The sequence below is a fragment of the Dendropsophus ebraccatus genome, chromosome 1 (assembly GCF_027789765.1).
Source record: "Dendropsophus ebraccatus isolate aDenEbr1 chromosome 1, aDenEbr1.pat, whole genome shotgun sequence".
NCBI lineage: Eukaryota > Metazoa > Chordata > Amphibia > Anura > Hylidae > Dendropsophus > Dendropsophus ebraccatus.
Genome location: NC_091454.1, coordinates 15319497 through 15338238, shown reverse-complemented (window position 1 = coordinate 15338238; position 18742 = coordinate 15319497). Strand labels below are relative to the sequence as shown.

Sequence of the window (18742 nt, the reverse complement as noted above, 5' to 3'; positions counted from 1 at the left end):
TAGAATCTGATTGGTTGCTAGGGGCAACTGAGCCAGTTTCCCTTTACACCATGTTAGATAAATCTCCCCCCATATGTATACTATCACCATATCATATGTACTGTACATAGCAATATGGCACCGGTAGGACTACAAGACGTGGTGGAGTTATAGGAGTGAAGCAAAAGTTGTATCTGGATTTTTACTCTGAGGGTACAAACACACACACCGTATACACAGCGTATTTACTGCTGCGATACGCAGCAAATACGCAGCAGATACGCAGCAGATACACAGCAGATTAGATCTAAATAACTAAACACAGCATCAAATCTGCACCATCAAATCTGCTGCAGATCTGCTGCGTATACGGTGTGTGGGTTTGTACCCTTAGGGAGGAACAATTGGTCTCCATTCCAAATAAGAGAACATAACTCAGTGTAAGGACCCCCTCATGTACCATCCTCTCCTCCAGGCATCACTGCTCTCTGTGTCCTATCCTCTCCTCTCCCCATATACTATCATTTCATCTAGTCATCACAACCCCCGTGTACTATCCTTGGGGGTGGGGAGCTGTGGGAGTGGTGGCCCAGTCCTTAGATCATCCGGGTGGCCCATATGACTTGGAGCGACGTCCGGCAAACCGTCACTTTTCTTGTTGTATTTATTATGACATCATGCATGTCGGCTGATCATTGTCTTTAGGCATGAGCTATTACACAACACTATTATTGGCTGGAACGGCCGCAAATAGGCCACGTACAGCCGATAATCGTTTCAGGCAATAGGGCCCTTAGTTTTTCCTGCAATGGGGCACACCCAGCCAGCCTTGTGCGGTGAACAGCCAATTGGACCCAGCCGAATGGGAATGGCTGCAGTCCGGCCTCCCCGGCACAGTCAGGTGACCTATTTACAGAAAAATTGATCAGTGGTGATGGTTCAATCGTGATCCAAGAGATTGGGCCACCACTGTTTAAAAGAATATCACATATCATACCGATATTTCATCACTTTCTAAGACAAGATACCAATCAAGGGAATATTTTTCGATGGTATACTTACATGTCTTACCTTTTGAAGACATTACTAAGAGAAATAAGATGAGACCGTTGAGACAGCGGTGAGCCCAGCTAGTCATCCTTTTGCTCTCATCTGTCCACTAGAGAATCACCTAGAACATAAGAGAAGACATCATTGTTAGATATGAAGGAAACGCTATGTCTGGACCACAGAAATAAATTGGAAAAAATGTTGACTGCCAACCGGATGATCAACGCAATAACTGACTCATGTCAATGCACGTGGTAACATGTAGGGATGGATAGCCAATAAATAAAGTAAGACAAGAGCAAAGAGGCAGACTATTTGGCTGCCATGGGTCCCGTAAAAGGAGGATTGAGCCATGGTTGGTTATTTCCTCTTGCTTCCTTTTTTATTGGGCAAAGAGAACCTGTACAGGACTTTTATCCCCAGAGGAACGGTCTTGATGGAAAACTTGAGGGACTTGACCAAGGGTCATGGAAAGAAACACCCGGTCTCCTTTTTTGGGGGAAACAATATAAGACCACAATTGGAAGCTTAGGTTGCTCTTCAGTATGGGGCAGTCCCTTCTATGTATGTCAATGACTCGAGATATCACACAGCTGAAACCCATTCCATTTCTGAGTCACTTTGGTTTATTCCTTGAGGAACAGGAAGAACAACCACATATGACCTCTCTTAAAGTAAACAACACGCTTCCTTCTTACTCCTTCTACAACATTTTAGGAAGAAAAGTCAGGCAATTTAAACCCTGCCTCGGAGACACCAAAAAATGCCCCTTAATGGCACACGTTCGAGAATGAGATAGTACTCAAGACTGAAATCAATTGTGTATTCGAGACTTTAATTGCCTAGAGGTATTACCAGTGTCGGACTGGGGTATCTGGGGCCGACCAGGGGAAATGATCCTGGGGTCCACCAATGAAGAACCAGGGAGAAACAACATGTCAGTCAGTGTTTGTGCAGGTTCTAAGCTGGGGGCCCACTGGAGGATTCACCGGTACTCTGGTGGGCCAGTCCGACACCTCGACACCGACACTATCACCTCGCCCACCAAAAACAAGGTCAGGAGGGATGCATAAGTTAAAGCTCCTGGAACCAGGGGCAAAATCTGTACCAGGACCCCCTTATTTCGTGTCATTTATAAGATTGATATTTTTCCCATGGTAGAAGGGTCTTAGATCCCCTTCAGACACCATGAATGCAATTGCTACCGCAGCCGCACCTTCTATAACTATTGTAGGTCCCTGTATACAGCCAGTAGCAGAGATCAGTGGTGGATGAGAATCCCGATCTCTGGAGAAGATCACATTAAACCCCCCAATATACTGCCGGGCAACAAGCCTGAGACTTGTCTTTAATCTCCAAAATACGGGAGTTATACAACAGAATGACATAAACAAAGTAGAGATCCACGAACGGCACTTCACCTAAAATCTTCACCTTTATTTCATATATAGACAGTTAGGACATGGACATCATGGAGGAACTTGCTCCCAGCCTGGGAGCAAGTTCCTCCATGATGTCCATGTCCTAACTGTCTATATATGAAATAAAGGTGAAGATTTTAGGTGAAGTGCCGTTCGTGGATCTCTACTTTGTTTATGTCTACATGGCCTACTTTATGAACTGAGCACCACCAGGATCACCGTGTGTGGTATATCCGATACTGACCCAAGCGATCAACCTGTGATTCGTAGTGCCGGTGAGTTCTTTCTTTATGTGAACTATACAACAGAATGAGTCACTGTTTAGCAACACTGGTTCCATCCAGAAAATTTCCTTTGATTGCAGATTGCAAAACAAGCCGACGGCCCCATTGTTCTGTGCTTATTAACAAAAGAGCGGCTTCTATGGGAAGAAAACACTCAAGATGGCCGTCTCCTATTGAGGGAAACAATGATCAGACAGGTGGGATGTTCAGAGATGGAGGTGGAGCAGCTTATTATGCTTCTCTTTTATGACTTCCTTTAGAACGCTCTACTTAGTAAATATGTTGTCAGCTGCTCATTTTTTTATTTGATATCTAATGTGTAGGATTTGCCTGGTATCCAGCATACAAAAGAGGGATACACAGGGAGAAAGTGTGTTTTTGTTTCCAGTCAGTATTCACAGAGAAAGCCTGTGAGTCCTGCATCCCCTGCCCATCCCTAGAGAAAGCCTGTGAGTCCTGCATCCCCTGCCCATCCCTAGAGAAAGCCTGTGATTCCTGCATCCCCTGCCCATCCCTAGAGAAAGCCTGTGAGTCCTGCATCCCCTGCCCATCCCAAGAGAAAGCCTGTAAGTCCTGCATCCCCTGCCCATCCCAAGAGAAAGCCTGTGAGTCCTGCATCCCCTGCCCATCCCAAGAGAAAGCCTGTGAGTCCTGCATCCCCTGCCCATCCCAAGAGAAAGCCTGTGAGTCCTGCATCCCCTGCCCATCCCTATAGAAAGCCTGTGAGTCCTGCATCCCCTGCCCATCCCTAGAGAAAGCCTGTGAGTCCTGCATCCCCTGCCCATCCCTAGAGAAAGCCTGTGAGTCCTGCATCCCCTGCCCATCCCTAGAGAAAGCCTGTGAGTCCTGCATCCCCTGCCCATCCCTAGAGAAAGCCTGTGAGTCCTGCATCCCCTGCCCATCCCTAGAGAAAGCCTGTGAGTCCTGCATCCCCTGCCCATCCCTAGAGAAAGCCTGTGAGTCCTGCATCCCCTGCCCATCCCTAGAGAAAGTCTGTGAGTCCTGCATCCCCTGCCCATCCCTAGAGAAAGCCTGTGAGTCCTGCATCCCCTGCCCATCCCTAGAGAAAGCCTGTGAGTCCTGCATCCCCTGCCCATCCCTAGAGAAAGCCTGTGAGTCCTGCATCCCCTGCCCATCCCTAGAGAAAGCCTGTGAGTCCTGCATCCCCTGCCCATCCCTAGAGAAAGCCTGTGAGTCCTGCATCCCCTGCCCATCCCTAGAGAAAGTCTGTGAGTCCTGCATCCCCTGCCCATCCCTAGAGAAAGCCTGTGAGTCCTGCTTCCCTTGCCCATCCCTAGAGAAAGCTTGTGAGTCCTGCATCCCCTGCCCATCCCTAGAGAAAGACTGAGTCCTGCTTCTTTACCCACTCAAAGAGAAAACTCCACTCAAAGAAAAGATCTGTGAATCCTTCTTCCCGCACTCACTCATTGAAAAACCATGTTAGTCCTGATTCCTCTGCCCACTCATGTCAAAAGCCTCTTGCTTCCCCAATCATGGATAGGGACAGCATGAGAGTCTTGATTCCCCTGCCCACTCATACAGAAAGCATGTGAGTCTTGATTCCCCTGCCCACTCATACAGAAAGCATGTGAGTCTTGATTTCCCTGCCCACTCATACAGAAAGCATGTGAGTCTTGATTCCCCTGCCCTCTCATACAGAAAGCATGTGAGTCTTGATTTCCCTGCCCACTCATACAGAAAGCATGTGAGTCTTGATCCCCTGCCCACTCATACAGAAAGCACAAAGAAAGGATGTGAGAGTGATTCCCCTGTCTGCTCATAAAGAAACCTTTGCTTCCCCCACTCACTGATACCCCCCCCATGAGTCTTGATTACCCTGCCCATTTATATGAAAAGCCTATAAGCCCTGCACCTCATCCATTCATAAATAAAGCATGTGTGTTTTGATTCTCCCACCTACTAATAGTGGAAGCATGTGAGTCTGGATTCCCCTGACCACTTGTAGAGAAAGCATGAGAGTCTTCATTCCCCTGCCCCCTTGTACATAAAGCATGAGAGTCTTGATTCTCCTGCCCATTTATACAGAAGGCATGACAGTCTTGATTTTCCTGCCCATTTATACAGAAAGCATGAGAGTCTTGGTTCCCCTGCCATCTATACAGAAAGCATGAGAGTCTTGATTCCCCTGCCCCCTTGTACATACAGCATTAGAGTCTTGATTCTCCTGCCATTTATACAGAAAGCATGAGAGTCTTGATTCCCCTGCCCCCTTGTACATACAGCATTAGAGTCTTGATTCTTCTGCCAGAAAGCAAGTGAGTCTTGGAGGAAGCATGTGAGTCTTGATTCCCCTCTACACTTATAAAGAAAGCATGAGAGTCTTGATTCCCCTTCCTACTCATACAGAAAGCATGAGAGTCTTGATTCCCCTTCCTACTCATACAGAAAGCATGAGAGTCTTGATTCCCCTTCCTACTCATACAGAAAGCATGAGAGTCTTGATCCTCCTGCCCCCTTGTACATAAAGCATGAGAGTCTTGATTCCCCTTCCTACTCATACAGAAGGCCTGTGAGTTTTGCTTTCCCAACTTACTCCTAGAGAAATGCTACAATTCTTACGTTCCCCCACCAGTGTCCGGTGAGGCGGCCACTTACTTCTACATCCAAGCAGAGATAGGTGTTGGCTATCTAAATTCACTTCAATGGGAGTAATGGAAACAGCTCAGAACTCTAGGAAGGAAGGCCGTCATCGTCCCTGTGTTGGGTGGATCATGTAACTATGCAACTATCGTCCCATTTAGTTGTTTTACTTCATTCATCCCATATTTTAAAGTTCTAAAAACCCTGAAAAGGTGAACGGTACAACGTCCGCTGCCATCTCTGCCGTAATAGAGTCTGAAGGAGGTGAAAACTTTATAAAGGAACTGGAAAAATCATATAAAAGTTTTAGACATTCATCCATATTCCGCCCCCTCCCCTCTAAAGTTCCCGTCCCCCCCATCTGTCTCGATCTCGATATTTAAGCTTAAATTCCTTATTTCACGCCTCAGAGTTCTCTTTGTAAGGAGTTTATCTGGGTCACGGTGTGTAGTCGCAGAACAAATTATCTCCTGCAACCATTTGTATGTGATTTGTTGTTTTTTTTTTACGATAAATCTGACTTTCCGTACTTTTATAGACTACAGATGTGTCTCCGAAACTCTAAGTATACGGCTGTCAGGTGGGCTCCAGGGTAACTTGCTATGCCAAATCTTGCCGTTTGAGGTCAACGTGGAAATTTTCCAATTTGGAGGGGTATTTTGGGTCTCAGAAAATAAAGAGTATATAGGGACAGCCATCTTGCCTGAATTGTTTTTCACAGTGAGTTCATCAGCAATTTGACCTCAGATTAACCCTCCCAGCATTATAAAGAAGTTATAAAGTTGCAGATAAAGCCAGCCAGAGACTTGTTTACATCAGCTGTCCCAGAAGCGAGGGAGAGATGGAGAGAAAAGCTCACACACAATTTTTAGTAGCTCAGAACTGGGGGAAGAAGACTAAATAAATAATAACAAGTATGGAAGGAATTGTCAGTCTTACCATGGACAGCAACATATCAAAAGTTATGTTTTTTTTAGTGGAATACCCTTATAATAGGTAATTTCCTTATGATAGATTCCCTTTAAACCGATAAATGTAGGATAAATGCCTTGATTTGCTTTACATGGTCATAAGGCGTAGTCACTATTCAAATTCCAACCTACAAATATTTTCACATATCTTACCAGAGAAAAACGCCTCTTTCTTCGTTTTTCATGGTCCTTTGCTTCTTACCCTCCCTCCTACACTCATCATTACTTTGAAAGACTGCTAAAATAATCTCCAGATGGACCATGTCCATGACAGGTTACCTTCTGCTCATAGAAGTCTACAGAGATAGTAAGAGGAGGAAAAGGAAGCAAGAGAGAAAAAAAGCTCCATTAAGTTTTCTACCTTAGCTTACTCTTTTCAGCTTACACTTCTCAGCACTGCTCTTTAATGTCCTCCATGCTGCTGCTTCTGAGGGTATACTATAGAGATATAAGGGAGTAGAATTCCCCCTGATTGTATACATTCATCTCGTTCCAAGAGCTGACAATTACTATTGACAAAGATGCTAAGTTTTTGCTAATGAATATAATAGGTAAAGAGACTCTTCTAGTAGATTCTAAAAGACTGGCAAACCAACATATGAAGAACTATGGATTGTATCAGAAACTCACCATATTCCACAACGATTATTATTAGATTACCGCTGTGAGTACAGGAAGTGGTGGCTATTATAATACATGGGAGCATATAGGACTGAGCACTATATCAATGTAGTTAAAGGGGAAGTCCGGCCATCTTTAAAAAAGAAAATAGAGACAGACCCTCGGGGGAGGGGCCTAGGCATGGTTGGCCCCACCCCCTTTACTATTTACTATCCCACACCCCTCTACAAAGGAACAGTAAGTGAATAAGGAGATGATCATGGAGGAAAAATAAGCTCCAGCCCCTGCTGTCCTGGATGATGTTCCCCAGGGCTATAGTAGGGGGCTATTAAAGTATATTTATCTTCAGCATGGAGCCCCCTCTCTCTTTTTGGTGTACCACAGGTGGCCCAATATTACATCAGAAAACTATGCAATTCCACATTAAAAAATGTACAAAAAATAATGGCCACAAAAATTTCAAAAAGTCTCAAAAATTTCAAAAATTCCCAAAAAGCTTTGACAATAAGGATCTCCTAGCTCCAGCCATGGTCTGGTTCAGGATTGTGTTTATTCCTCGCCCCAAAAAATGTTGTTTTAAGAAGTTTATTTGATGCGTAGAAATGACATTTTTCCATCAGAATATCAACAATTTCTGGAAGGAACGAACCTCGGAGAACAGAATGTGAACTCGGTAACGTCCTCCAACAACTTATATTGAGTTTAGATTAATTTTAATGAAATTCCTGGGTTTATTTAGCTCACCTCTGACCCAATGGCAGATGCCTGGCGCCAAATTCTGATAGATACAACGCTTGGTGCTGACATTGCATGTCATCTACCCAGGCGTGGTATTAACGTCTAGAAGAAATGATATGTTCCTCATAAAAATTCAATGTCTTGCTCCAGTGAATTACAAACATATCCAATAGGGGGGTAGTAAGTTATGCCAGGCCGAATAAGACGTATGCTGTGCAGACTGGGGATATAGAGAGAACCGACAACCTCGAATCATTCCAGCCTGTACAAAGTTCTATTGTATCCGTTTCTGGGAAAGTTGGGTGACTGTGAAAACCGATATTTCAACCTGCATTCCTGTCACTCAGCTTTCCTAGACTTCTGAATGGAAAATCCGACAACAAATGGGGGATGTCTCACTGACATATGATTTCAGGTTTAAACACATTTATGAGAAGGGACATCTGGGAGATACTAAAAAAGGACACATCCCGGCCTACTACATTTGACCCAAAAAACAGTTCATCATATCTCAAATGAAATACCCGACACCTAAAAAACGTCCACAGATCAGACCACCTTAACACATTCAGATGACAGATACCCCTAAATCAAGTACAGGTCACACTCCAGACCCTATACAAAGCCAGACAACGGCACAGACCCCAAAACTAATACATACCGCAGGCCAGACCCCTATATACAAATGCAGACCACAGACCAGACCCCCAAAACCAATACAGACCACAGACCAGACCCCCAAATACAAATACAGACCGCAGACCAGACCCCCATATACAAATACAGACCGCAGACCAGACCCCCAAACTAAACGCCCTATTCCACGGAACGATTATCGTCCGTATTCGTCCGATATCGGCCGCTATGGACGATAATTGTCCCGTGGAATAGAGTGCAACGATCAGCCGACATCGTTCATGTCGGCTGATCGTTGCAGTCCCTTGTTTTTCAACATGTTAAAAAACAAGCGACTGATACAGCAACGATCTGCTGCCTTCGCTCCGTTGAATAGGAGCATCGGCAGCAGACTCTGCTGTATCCTATGGGCTGCGCGGATGATCAGCGATCACCCGGGCAGCCCCTCAGCACCTCCCTGCCACCCTTCCCGCACTCACCCGCTTGCTGCCGCCGCGCTGAATAGCTGCGGCAGCGAGTGGGGAATGAGGAGCAAACGAGCGCTCTCAGCCCATGGAATAGGGCCATAATACATACCGCAAACCAGACACCCATAGAACAAATACAGACCACAGACCAGACCCCCAAAACTAATACATACCGCAAACCAGACACCCATAGAACAAATACAGACCACAGACCAGACCCCCAAAACTAATACATACCACAGACCAGACCCCATATACAAATACAGACCACAGACCAGACCCCCAAAACTAATACATACCGCAGACCAGACCTCCATAACTAATACAGACCACAGACCAGACTCCCATTTACAAATACAGACCACAGACCAGACCCCCAAAACTAATACATACCGCAGACCAGACCTCCATAACTAATACAGACCACAGACCAGACTCCTAAGCTAATACATACCGCAGACCAGACCCCCATATACAAATACAGACCACAGACCAGACCCCCAAAACTAATACATACTGCAGACCAGACCCCCATATACAAATACAGACCACAGACCAGACCCCCAAAACTAATACATACCACAGACCAGACCACCATAAACAAATACATACCGCAGACCAGACCCCCAAAACTAATACATACCACAAACCAGACCACCATATACAAATACAGGCCACAGACCAGACCCCCAAAACTAATACAGACCCCAGAACAGACCCCTAAGCTAACACAGACCCCTATACAGGAAAGGATAACAGATCAGACCCTATATATATATATATATATATATATATATATATATATATATATAGACCAAACCAGACCAAAGAATAAGACGCAACAATTAATCTAGCCAACATCAGTGGGCCTACCTGGCTTTATTCCCCCCCCCTCTTTTTTTTTTTTTTTTTCTGTGTCCTTTTTTTAGATTTAACAAGTTTATTTTCTATGACATTTGGATTTTTTTGCCACTGTCTCGCAGAGCCCCTCTGGGGGGAATAAAATGCCAGATGGAGAAGGAAGAGACATGTTGTGCCAGAGCCGTCCCCAATGACATGGCAGGAGTATGTGCAAACATAAGTAAAGTTTGTGCTACTAATGCTATCTGATGTTTTTAGGCTAAACAACCAAGTACAGCGATCGGAGGGGCAGGAAGATGAGCGGTATAGAAATGACCGCTCCTTTACATATAGAATACCTGCAAATTTAGCAGCTGTCTGTCTGAGGTTACACATTAGGGAAGAAAAAGAGGCATCTGTCCCTGCTCCAAGAGCAAATAGAGGTAATTACATTAGGAGGGGAGGCCCACCGGAGGATTCCCCGGTCTTATGGAGGGCCAGTCCAGCACTGGTTGTAGCACTTGATCGGCACTGATCTGGGAAGACATGGCAGACACAGTTCCAGTGTAGCCAAGGCAGACAGGACATCCTCAGTGCCAATGTGCTTCTCTACTTTGGCGCCAAGGCAGGTCACATGTCCTGTGTCCGTCTTAAAGGGAGACACAAGTGATGAGACTAGGCACAAGTATAACCCAGTCTCTGGACAGAATATACCCAGTCATACCCATATACCTATACTGATGATTGCATAATGGGATCATGTCATCGCTTATCCAACAAGTGCGTGAGTCCATTAAGAGAATTTGGCCACCAAGATGCCCAGATTCAGTGGACATAAAGGGGTACTCCTATCTGAATAAGTTATCTGTTATCCATATGAAAAGCTAAATATTGGGGATTCGACCACTGATTCTGAGAACAGGGACAAAATTGTCCCTGAAAAAAACTGTAGGGCACTGCACAGACATGGCAGCAACCCGCACTCTGGACCGCTGCCGCACCTGCTCCCTGCCGCACCTGCACCTGCTATGCCAACGCTGGAGTCTACATGATGGGGCCTGGTGCCACGTCTCCTTCGACCCCTTGGGGCACCTTACCCGACCGCGTTCCTACTTCTCTGCCTGACGTGCGACTGCGGCTCCTAGGGCACTTGCACCCCAGCTCTGTGAAATTTAAAGGGGCAGTGTGACCTTAATTGGTCAATTATACTAAGCATTTTCCTATAAATTCCTTCCCCTGTCCCGACCCCACTGCTAATGATGGTTTAATGGATTCACAACTTCAGTCATCACATATAGTATCTTCATGTGGCCTCCAAACAATGCCAAGGCGCCATAGAGATTGTGTGGTGTGTGCTCTACTGGTCACTTGCTAGATGATAGCGCGTGACGCCACGTAGTGGTCGGTCAGAATATAGCTTAGCCAGATGGTATACTGTTGTGACGTCAGGTATGGGCACACAGGTATGGTGGCTTTTAGTTTAGGGTGGCTAGCTATACCCTTTCCCCTGTGGTCGGTGACCTGCCGGGCTGTGAGGGGATCCCATGGACAAATATCTGTGACCTACCCGAACTATCGGTACCGCCACCCACAGAAGGGGGAGACGACCCAAGGATGTGGTTTCTACTGTGTAGGTGCTTGAACAAGAATCAGTGAGTCCAGTTATCATAAATAAATCTTCTTTACTGAGAGTATACTTTTATACAATAGCGGACTGCAAACTAGACTAGACAGGAACTGTACTGAGAACCTTCAGAGTGGAAGAACAGTGAGTAGCGGAGAGGAGTTTGTGTTGAGAGTGTAGAACAGCGGAAAGGAGTCTGTTCTGCAGGTTTAGAGGAGAGGAGTGTGTCGTGAGAGTCCCAACCCAGGGTAGAAGTGTGCTCTGCGGGAACTTTAGAAGAAGAGGTAGAATACTGTAAACTTAAAATTAGACTTTTACTTGTCCCCGTGTTTTAACTTCTTGTTTTTGCACCACCTATTGCCCACCAGTGTCGGGCGACCCATCCTAGAGGGTGACACAAGCCCCAGACCCTGTTACCTGGGATAAACAGAGTGTCCAAGGTTCCCTGGTGACACCCGCGCTGCGAGATAGACTACGTAGCTTCTAGCAACTTTTCTCTATACGGATCAGTTCCTCTTGTTATCAGGATACGGTCCTGCGCTTATAGACTTGTTCTCAGCGTGGGTTGGGGTTTCTCTGACTTGTCCTCTCCCTAGAGTAGCTTAACACTGCATAGTGTGTAGAAGTCCTGTGTTCAAGAAACTGGTGACTTAGTCTCCCATACACGTCTGTTCTGCTCAACCACTAGACTAAGACCAACTAGTCTGAAGCTCTGGAGTGGGACCACTATAGCGACCAACTTGTCTTGCTTTCTCTCTGTTCAGAAACATGGCTAAGACTGACTAGTGTGGGCGTGTGCTTCCTCTCTTCATGTAACAACTTCCTACAGGTGATGCAATAATCCCTGTGAGTGCTGGAGAAGAGAAGCATAGAAGAAAGGAGCTTAGAGATAGGTGGAGAAAATAGAAAAGAGATTTGGTGTACAAATCACAATAAACAATAACCCTTAAGTTACCTGCAGCTGTGCAAAACATAAGTACCATTACATACAATAGTGACATCTTGTGGCAAAACTTAGGTACTGCTTCATCACCATAGTTTAGTTAGAGTATAGACTTTTGCGAAGGGTGTAACCATAAGCAACACCCGTGGTGGGACACCAAAATTGTATGGAGCACTGGCCACACACTGTGTGCTCCCCTCATTCTGGGGGACAATTTATCCCTGTCTTGTGGTCGCTGGGGGTCCCACTTATCAGCTTATTCTCCCAAATCCTGTAGATAGAGGATAACTTCTTCAGATGTGAAAACCCCTTTAAGCAGAGAGGGAGAAAGCCAGGCACAGGCACTGTCTGAAACCCTTTGCGAGATAGAGACTGCTTGATCACTTTTCATTAGTGGACGGGGGAGGCCTGTATAGCTCAGCAATAGACAAGACCAGACGCAAGGGTATAGAGAGGTCACAACTAAAGTCTTGCCACTAATCCGTTATTCCTATTCTGGGAAGAACAAAGAATTGTACAGTAAATCTTGCTTCTTCCACTGTACACAATGACTGTTTCAGGGCTCGGTCGCTTTAGCGCACCTTCTCTGACGTTACCCGTCATTCATCACACAATAGAGGATCCAGGTGAGTGATGGGTTGTCATCTGCGCACACAGCCATCTCCTCTGACGCTCCGTCATGTGGCTGACACTGAGGCCTAAGAGCTGAAAGAGCTTCTAATCATGGATTCCTTCTGGTGTGGACTATCAGAAACGTAATTATACATGTGCTACAGCATCCCGGCAGCAAGACTCACAGAGGATCCACTGTACACATAGTAAGCTGATGGATAACGCCCGGAGACATGTCAGTATGCAAGGAGGCCTGAAAGGGACACAAAGGGTCAAAGGTGCAAAGAAAGAGTACATGGATTTTGACTTTATGCATGGTGGAAGCCTATGTATGTTAAGGTAGGAACATTATGGGAAACAAATGCTGAACAATATATATATATTTATTACAGGTCTATTACCCAATACTCTTATGAAGTATTGTTACTCCTTGCAGAGAACACCAGTTGGCATAAGGCACCTTACAGGCAATGGACGCTGGGAAAATATATGCAAATTAGGAGGAAACTGCATCTCTAGTGCCACCTATTGGTATACACCCTGTAAGACAATGTCTGATTCATGTAACATCCTTGGAACATGACTACTGATTTTAGCCAAGCTAGTAAAAAAAAAAAAGCTATTAAAAAACTCCTGAAAAAGAAAGATACACTGATCTATTATCTATCTATCTATCTATCTATCTATCTCCTATCTATCTATCTATCTATCTATCTATCTATCTATCTATCCCCTATCTATCTATCTATCTATCTATCTATCTATCTATCATCTATCTATCTATCTATCTATCTATCTATCTATCTCCTATCTATCTATCTATCTATCTATCTATTATCTATCTATCTCCTATCTATCTATCTATCTATCTATCTATCTATCTCCTATCTATCTATCTATCTATCTATCTATCTATCTATCTATCTCCTATCTATCTATCTATCTCCTATCTATCTATCTATCTATCTATCTATCTATCTATCTATCTATCTATCTATCTATCTTCTATCTATCTATTTATCATGTATCTATTATCTATCTATCTATTTATCATCTATCTATTATCTATCTATCTATTTATCTTCTATCTATCTATCTATCTATCTATCTATCTCCTATCTATCTATCTATCTATCTATCTATCTATCTTTCTCCTATCTATCTATCTATCTATCTATCTATCTATCTATCTATCATCTATCTATCTATCTATCTATCTATCTCCTATCTATCTATCTATCTATCTATCTATCTCCTATCTATCTATCTATCTATCTCCTATCTATCTATCATCTATCTATCTATCTCCTATCTATTATCTATCTATCTATCTCCTATCTATCTATCTATCTATCTATCTATCTATCTATCTATCTCCTATCTATCTATCTATCTATCTATCTATCTATCTCCTATCTATCTATCTATCTATCTATCTATCTATCTATCTATCTATCTATCTATCTATGTATCTATCTATCTATCTATCTATCTATCTATCTATCTATCTATCTATCTATTATCTATCTCCTATCTATCTATCTATCTATCTATCTATCTATCTATCTACAATGTAGAGAAATGGTGCAGCACTCAATAAGTCAAAAAAATGTTTTGGTGCCTATCAGTGTGCACCCTTGAGACCATAGGTGCTGAAATATACAATATAGGAATCACTGTGGCACTCCAAAGTAGTGAAAAAAATGTGGTTTATTCGCCCAAAACCGCGGTTTTGGGTGAATAAACCACATTTTTTTACTACTTTGGAGTGCCACAGTGATTCCTATATTGTATCTATCTATCTATCTATCTATCTATCTATCTATCTATCTATCTATCTCCTATCTATCTATCTCCTATCTATCTATCTATCTATCTATCTATCTATCTATCTATCTATCTCCTATCTATCTATCTATCTATCTATTATTTATCCTAACTCCACGACCTTGACAAGACAAATCCTTCCTCTTCATATATAATTGTGCTCAACAAAAGATCCAATTTGGCTGTACAGCCCTATATATCCCCCTATAATATCCGACAAGTAATGGATTTTCAGTGAAGAGGACACTGACAGCCTCTGTATCCTATCCCCCCCGTGACATCAATGCCCTTTGTCACTTTTATGATAAAATTGGACAAACTGTTTAGCCAGAGGACGGTAAGGAGACATCAAAGGGACGTCGAATCTTCACATTTCAAAGGATCAACAGAGAAGATGCAGAAGGAAAGACGCCCAAGGTCCTAGGAGATTAGTGACGGAGGATCCACTTACATTGTAGCATACACTGAATTCTAATGGACCTTTCTCTGTCCCTCAGCCATACCTGGAGACTTAGTACTGTGCATCCTGAGCCTCCTGCTTCATGGAGAGTAAAGACTGGGAGGGATGGGGGATATATATATATATATATATATATATATATATATATATATATATATACACACACACCATCCATCAGCAATGGGAATTAGCATTTAACCTCCTAGATGCTGCAGTCCTATAACCTGTGGCATCTAGGTGGTTAGATGGTGTAGCTGGACCACAGTACACTACAATACATTACAATTGCAGTGTATGTTACAAGCCACAAACCTTTTACAAGGGCCCTAAAAAGATTACATTTATAAATAAAAAAGTAGAAATAAAAAGGATATATCCAAACTTATTTATTTCTTTATTTTCATTTTTTTTAAACTTTTTTTCTTAAAGGGAAACCGTCACCATGATAATTCTATCTAAGCTATTGGCATCAAGTTATAGAGCAGAAAGAGCCGAGCGGATTGATATATAACTTTATGGGAAAAGATTCAGTTATTTATTGATTGAAATATTTGATCTTTCCAAGAGTCCAGTCTATTATGTGACACCGCCCACTGGACTCCTCAATACAGAATGATCAGGGATTTCAATCAAGTTAAACTGAATCTTTTCCCACAAAGATATATATCAATCCGCTCAGTTCTTCCTGCTCTATAACATGATCTCTATAGATTAGACAGCATTATCTTGGCCACAGTTTCCCTTTAAGTGTCGACACACAAAAAAAAACTGTATACTAATGCTAATAAATTATATTAAAATGGTATCAAAATAACAGTACTGACCCAAAATATGAAATTAAGTCATTTGGTCCTAAAAACAACCTTTTTTTTTAAAAAAAATTTACCCCACAAAATTTGATTTAAATTAATTTATGAAATATTTTTTATTTGTATACATTTTTTATTTGGACCGGGCCAATTGTCACTTTTGCGTTTTCGTTTTTTCCTCCTCGTCTTTTAAGACCCATAACTCTTTCATTTTTCCACCTACAGGGCCATGTGAGGGCTTGTTCTTTTCAGGAGCAGGTGTACTTTGTAATGGAATATTTAAAACCTTGCATAGCAGCGATCAGTGTTATCTGTGATCTTCTGATAGAGCCTGCCTAAGGCCTGTGGTAGACTGAATCAGAAGATTGAAGATCTGACTGCACGGAGTAAGGTAAGAGACTTCCGGCAGTCAGGCCATACGATTGGGACCCCCACAGACACGCTGCGGGGTCCCGATTGCTAAGTGACCGGAGATGCTCCAGTCACTTACACTTAATCGTGGTGTTTAAGGGGTTAATGGCGGGCGGCCGCGCTAACGCGGCCACCCGCCATTGAGGGTGAGGGCCTGGCTGCAGATAGCAGCTGGTCCTCACCGGCTATGAAACGAGCTCAGCTCGTGCCAGGGCGTACATTTATGCCCTTCTGCGTTAAGGCCCAGGCAGTGGGGGTGTAAATGTACGCCCACGGTTGTTAAGGGGTTAAATTTTACAATACAATACAGGATAAAAAAACAAAACAAAAAAGCCTCCTATGTCTCTGTGAATGGGAGAAAAAAAAGTTATGGTTATAGCGTATTGAGTCCAGTGTATAAACAGCTCCTGAGCTCCCCTAGTGGTGGTGGCAGGTATCATTATTGTATAACTTACGTAATTACGAATTAGACCATAAAATTCTGCCATATTGTCCACTGTTTCATTTGTTCTATTGTTTTTTCGACACCATGAGGCTGCCGCGTACAGTGAAGAGCTCCCAGAAAGCCGCCAACGCCCTGCAGGACACTTATTTTTAGCGCCACATCCTTCAGCAGAATCTGCTGCCGCCATCTCTTCGGAGAGGGTATTCATGGAGAGCTTCCAGGTCAGCGCTACCATAGATTGATGGCTGAAGTATTTAGTGCAGACGCATTGCTGGTTCTGCTTCCAGCTCCGCCACGTCCGGGGACGTCATGTCATTAGCGTATTATTAGCTAGCCCAGATAGTTTATATACGAGCCTCCGCGCACTACCAGGAATTTACATTCAAGGCTCATTTTTCTCCTTTTTTTAAATCTTTTTCCTAGAGAACTCGGTACGGTATTATTAATGCCAGACAAGTAGGACCCAGGAGTAAATCTAATTACAATTGCTTACCGTAGAGATATAAATAACACACTGCATGGAGCACACATATGCTATAAATATACTTAAAGGGGTACTTCGATTATTTTTTTTTCTTTTTTCAAATCAACTGGGATCAGAAAGTTATATAGCTTTGGAAATTACTTCTATTTAAAAATCTTAAGTTTTCCCATACTTAGCAGCTGCTGTATGTCCTGCAGGAAGTGATGTATTCTTTCCAGTCTGACACAGTGCTCTCTGCTGCCACCTCTGTCCATGTCGGGAGCTGTCCAGAGTAGTAGCAAATCCCCATAGAAAACCTTTCCTGCTCTGGACAGAGGTGGCAGCAGAGAACATTTTGTCAGACTGGAAAGAATACACCACTTCCTGTAGGACATACAGCAGCTGATAAGTACTGGAAAACTGGAGATTTTTTAAATAGAAGTAATTTACAAATCTATATAACTTTCTGATCCCAGTTGATTTAAAATATATATATTTTTTTAATTTTTCATCTGAGTACCCCTTTAAAGGGACTCTAAACCTGGATGAAGTGGGAGGAGTTTAGTGGGGAGAGGTTTCTGCTGCAGCTATTCCGTATTCTCAGTTATTGCTTCACGTGCACTAGCACTGAAAAGGGAGAAAGGGGAGAAAGTGAAAAGGACACCTAATTTTTTATTTTTATTTTTTACATTTCAAACCACAGTCCATTTCCGTACTTTGAATTGTGGATTAGATGGGGGTGGGGTTCAATGAAGTGGGAGGAGTCTGGTTTTTGCTTTACATTTTTTTTAAAGTTATTGCTTCACATGCACTAGCACTGGAAAAGGGATGAAGAGAGGAAATAAAATGGACACCTGCTGAGACATGAACAGATTTGTTATTTTCTTACATGGTTAATTTCAGATGGGGGTGGAGCCAAACAATGGGAGGAGTTAAGTAGGGAGGGGTTTCTGTTGCAACTATTTGCTTTACTCCTTTTCTCAGTTATTGCTTTCCATGCTTTAGCACTGGAAAATGGATAAGAAGGGGAAAGACGAATAAACACCCTCTGAGTGTGTGAGTTACTGTGTTCCTATGGTCTATACAGGGTATAGGAATAGTGGGGGCAGAAGTAGCAGTAGCACATGGGATCTGGTGCCTGACCACAGTATTGTACATGGTATATAAGTTGGGGGACCCTGTTACAGACTTTGCAGGGGGGGGGGGGGTCTAGAAATTTCATGGTTGCCCATTGATTTTACTCAGCACTGTGTAATACCTCATCTCCCCTGTGGTGGCGCTGCTGCAGAGAAACTGAACACCGTCAGGTTTCAGCAGCAGGATTAGTTGATCGGTTTATCATCAGGGGACGCTTGTAGGGCTTTATAAAGTGTAGACCGCCATAATGGAAAACAAAGAGAAAACTGCACAGAGAGTAAAAGCCGGGAAGGATTTATAGTGTGGAGTGAGGAGGCGCCGTAGTGCAAAGACTAATGGAAGGACAGGGAGGAAAGATGGAGACGGCGGCCGCAGGAGATTCATTATACGGCACAATGGGAGG

The 18742-nt window shown here is 43.4% G+C and overlaps 1 protein-coding gene across 3 annotated transcripts in view; it reads right to left on the bottom strand.

The window, feature by feature from the left end:
* SHISAL1 (shisa like 1) overlaps positions 1 to 18742 on the bottom strand; it is a 95044-nt gene that overhangs the window by 33333 nt on the left and 42969 nt on the right. For 2 of the 3 annotated variants that reach the window (XM_069967920.1, XM_069967915.1), the window contains exon 2: positions 1042 to 1150. In XM_069967920.1, the coding sequence (XP_069824021.1) occupies positions 1042 to 1117 (76 nt within the window). In that variant the 5' untranslated portion in view covers positions 1118 to 1150. The remainder of the gene's footprint in view (positions 1 to 1041; positions 1151 to 18742) is intronic. The other variant, XM_069967926.1, reaches the window with a different exon arrangement.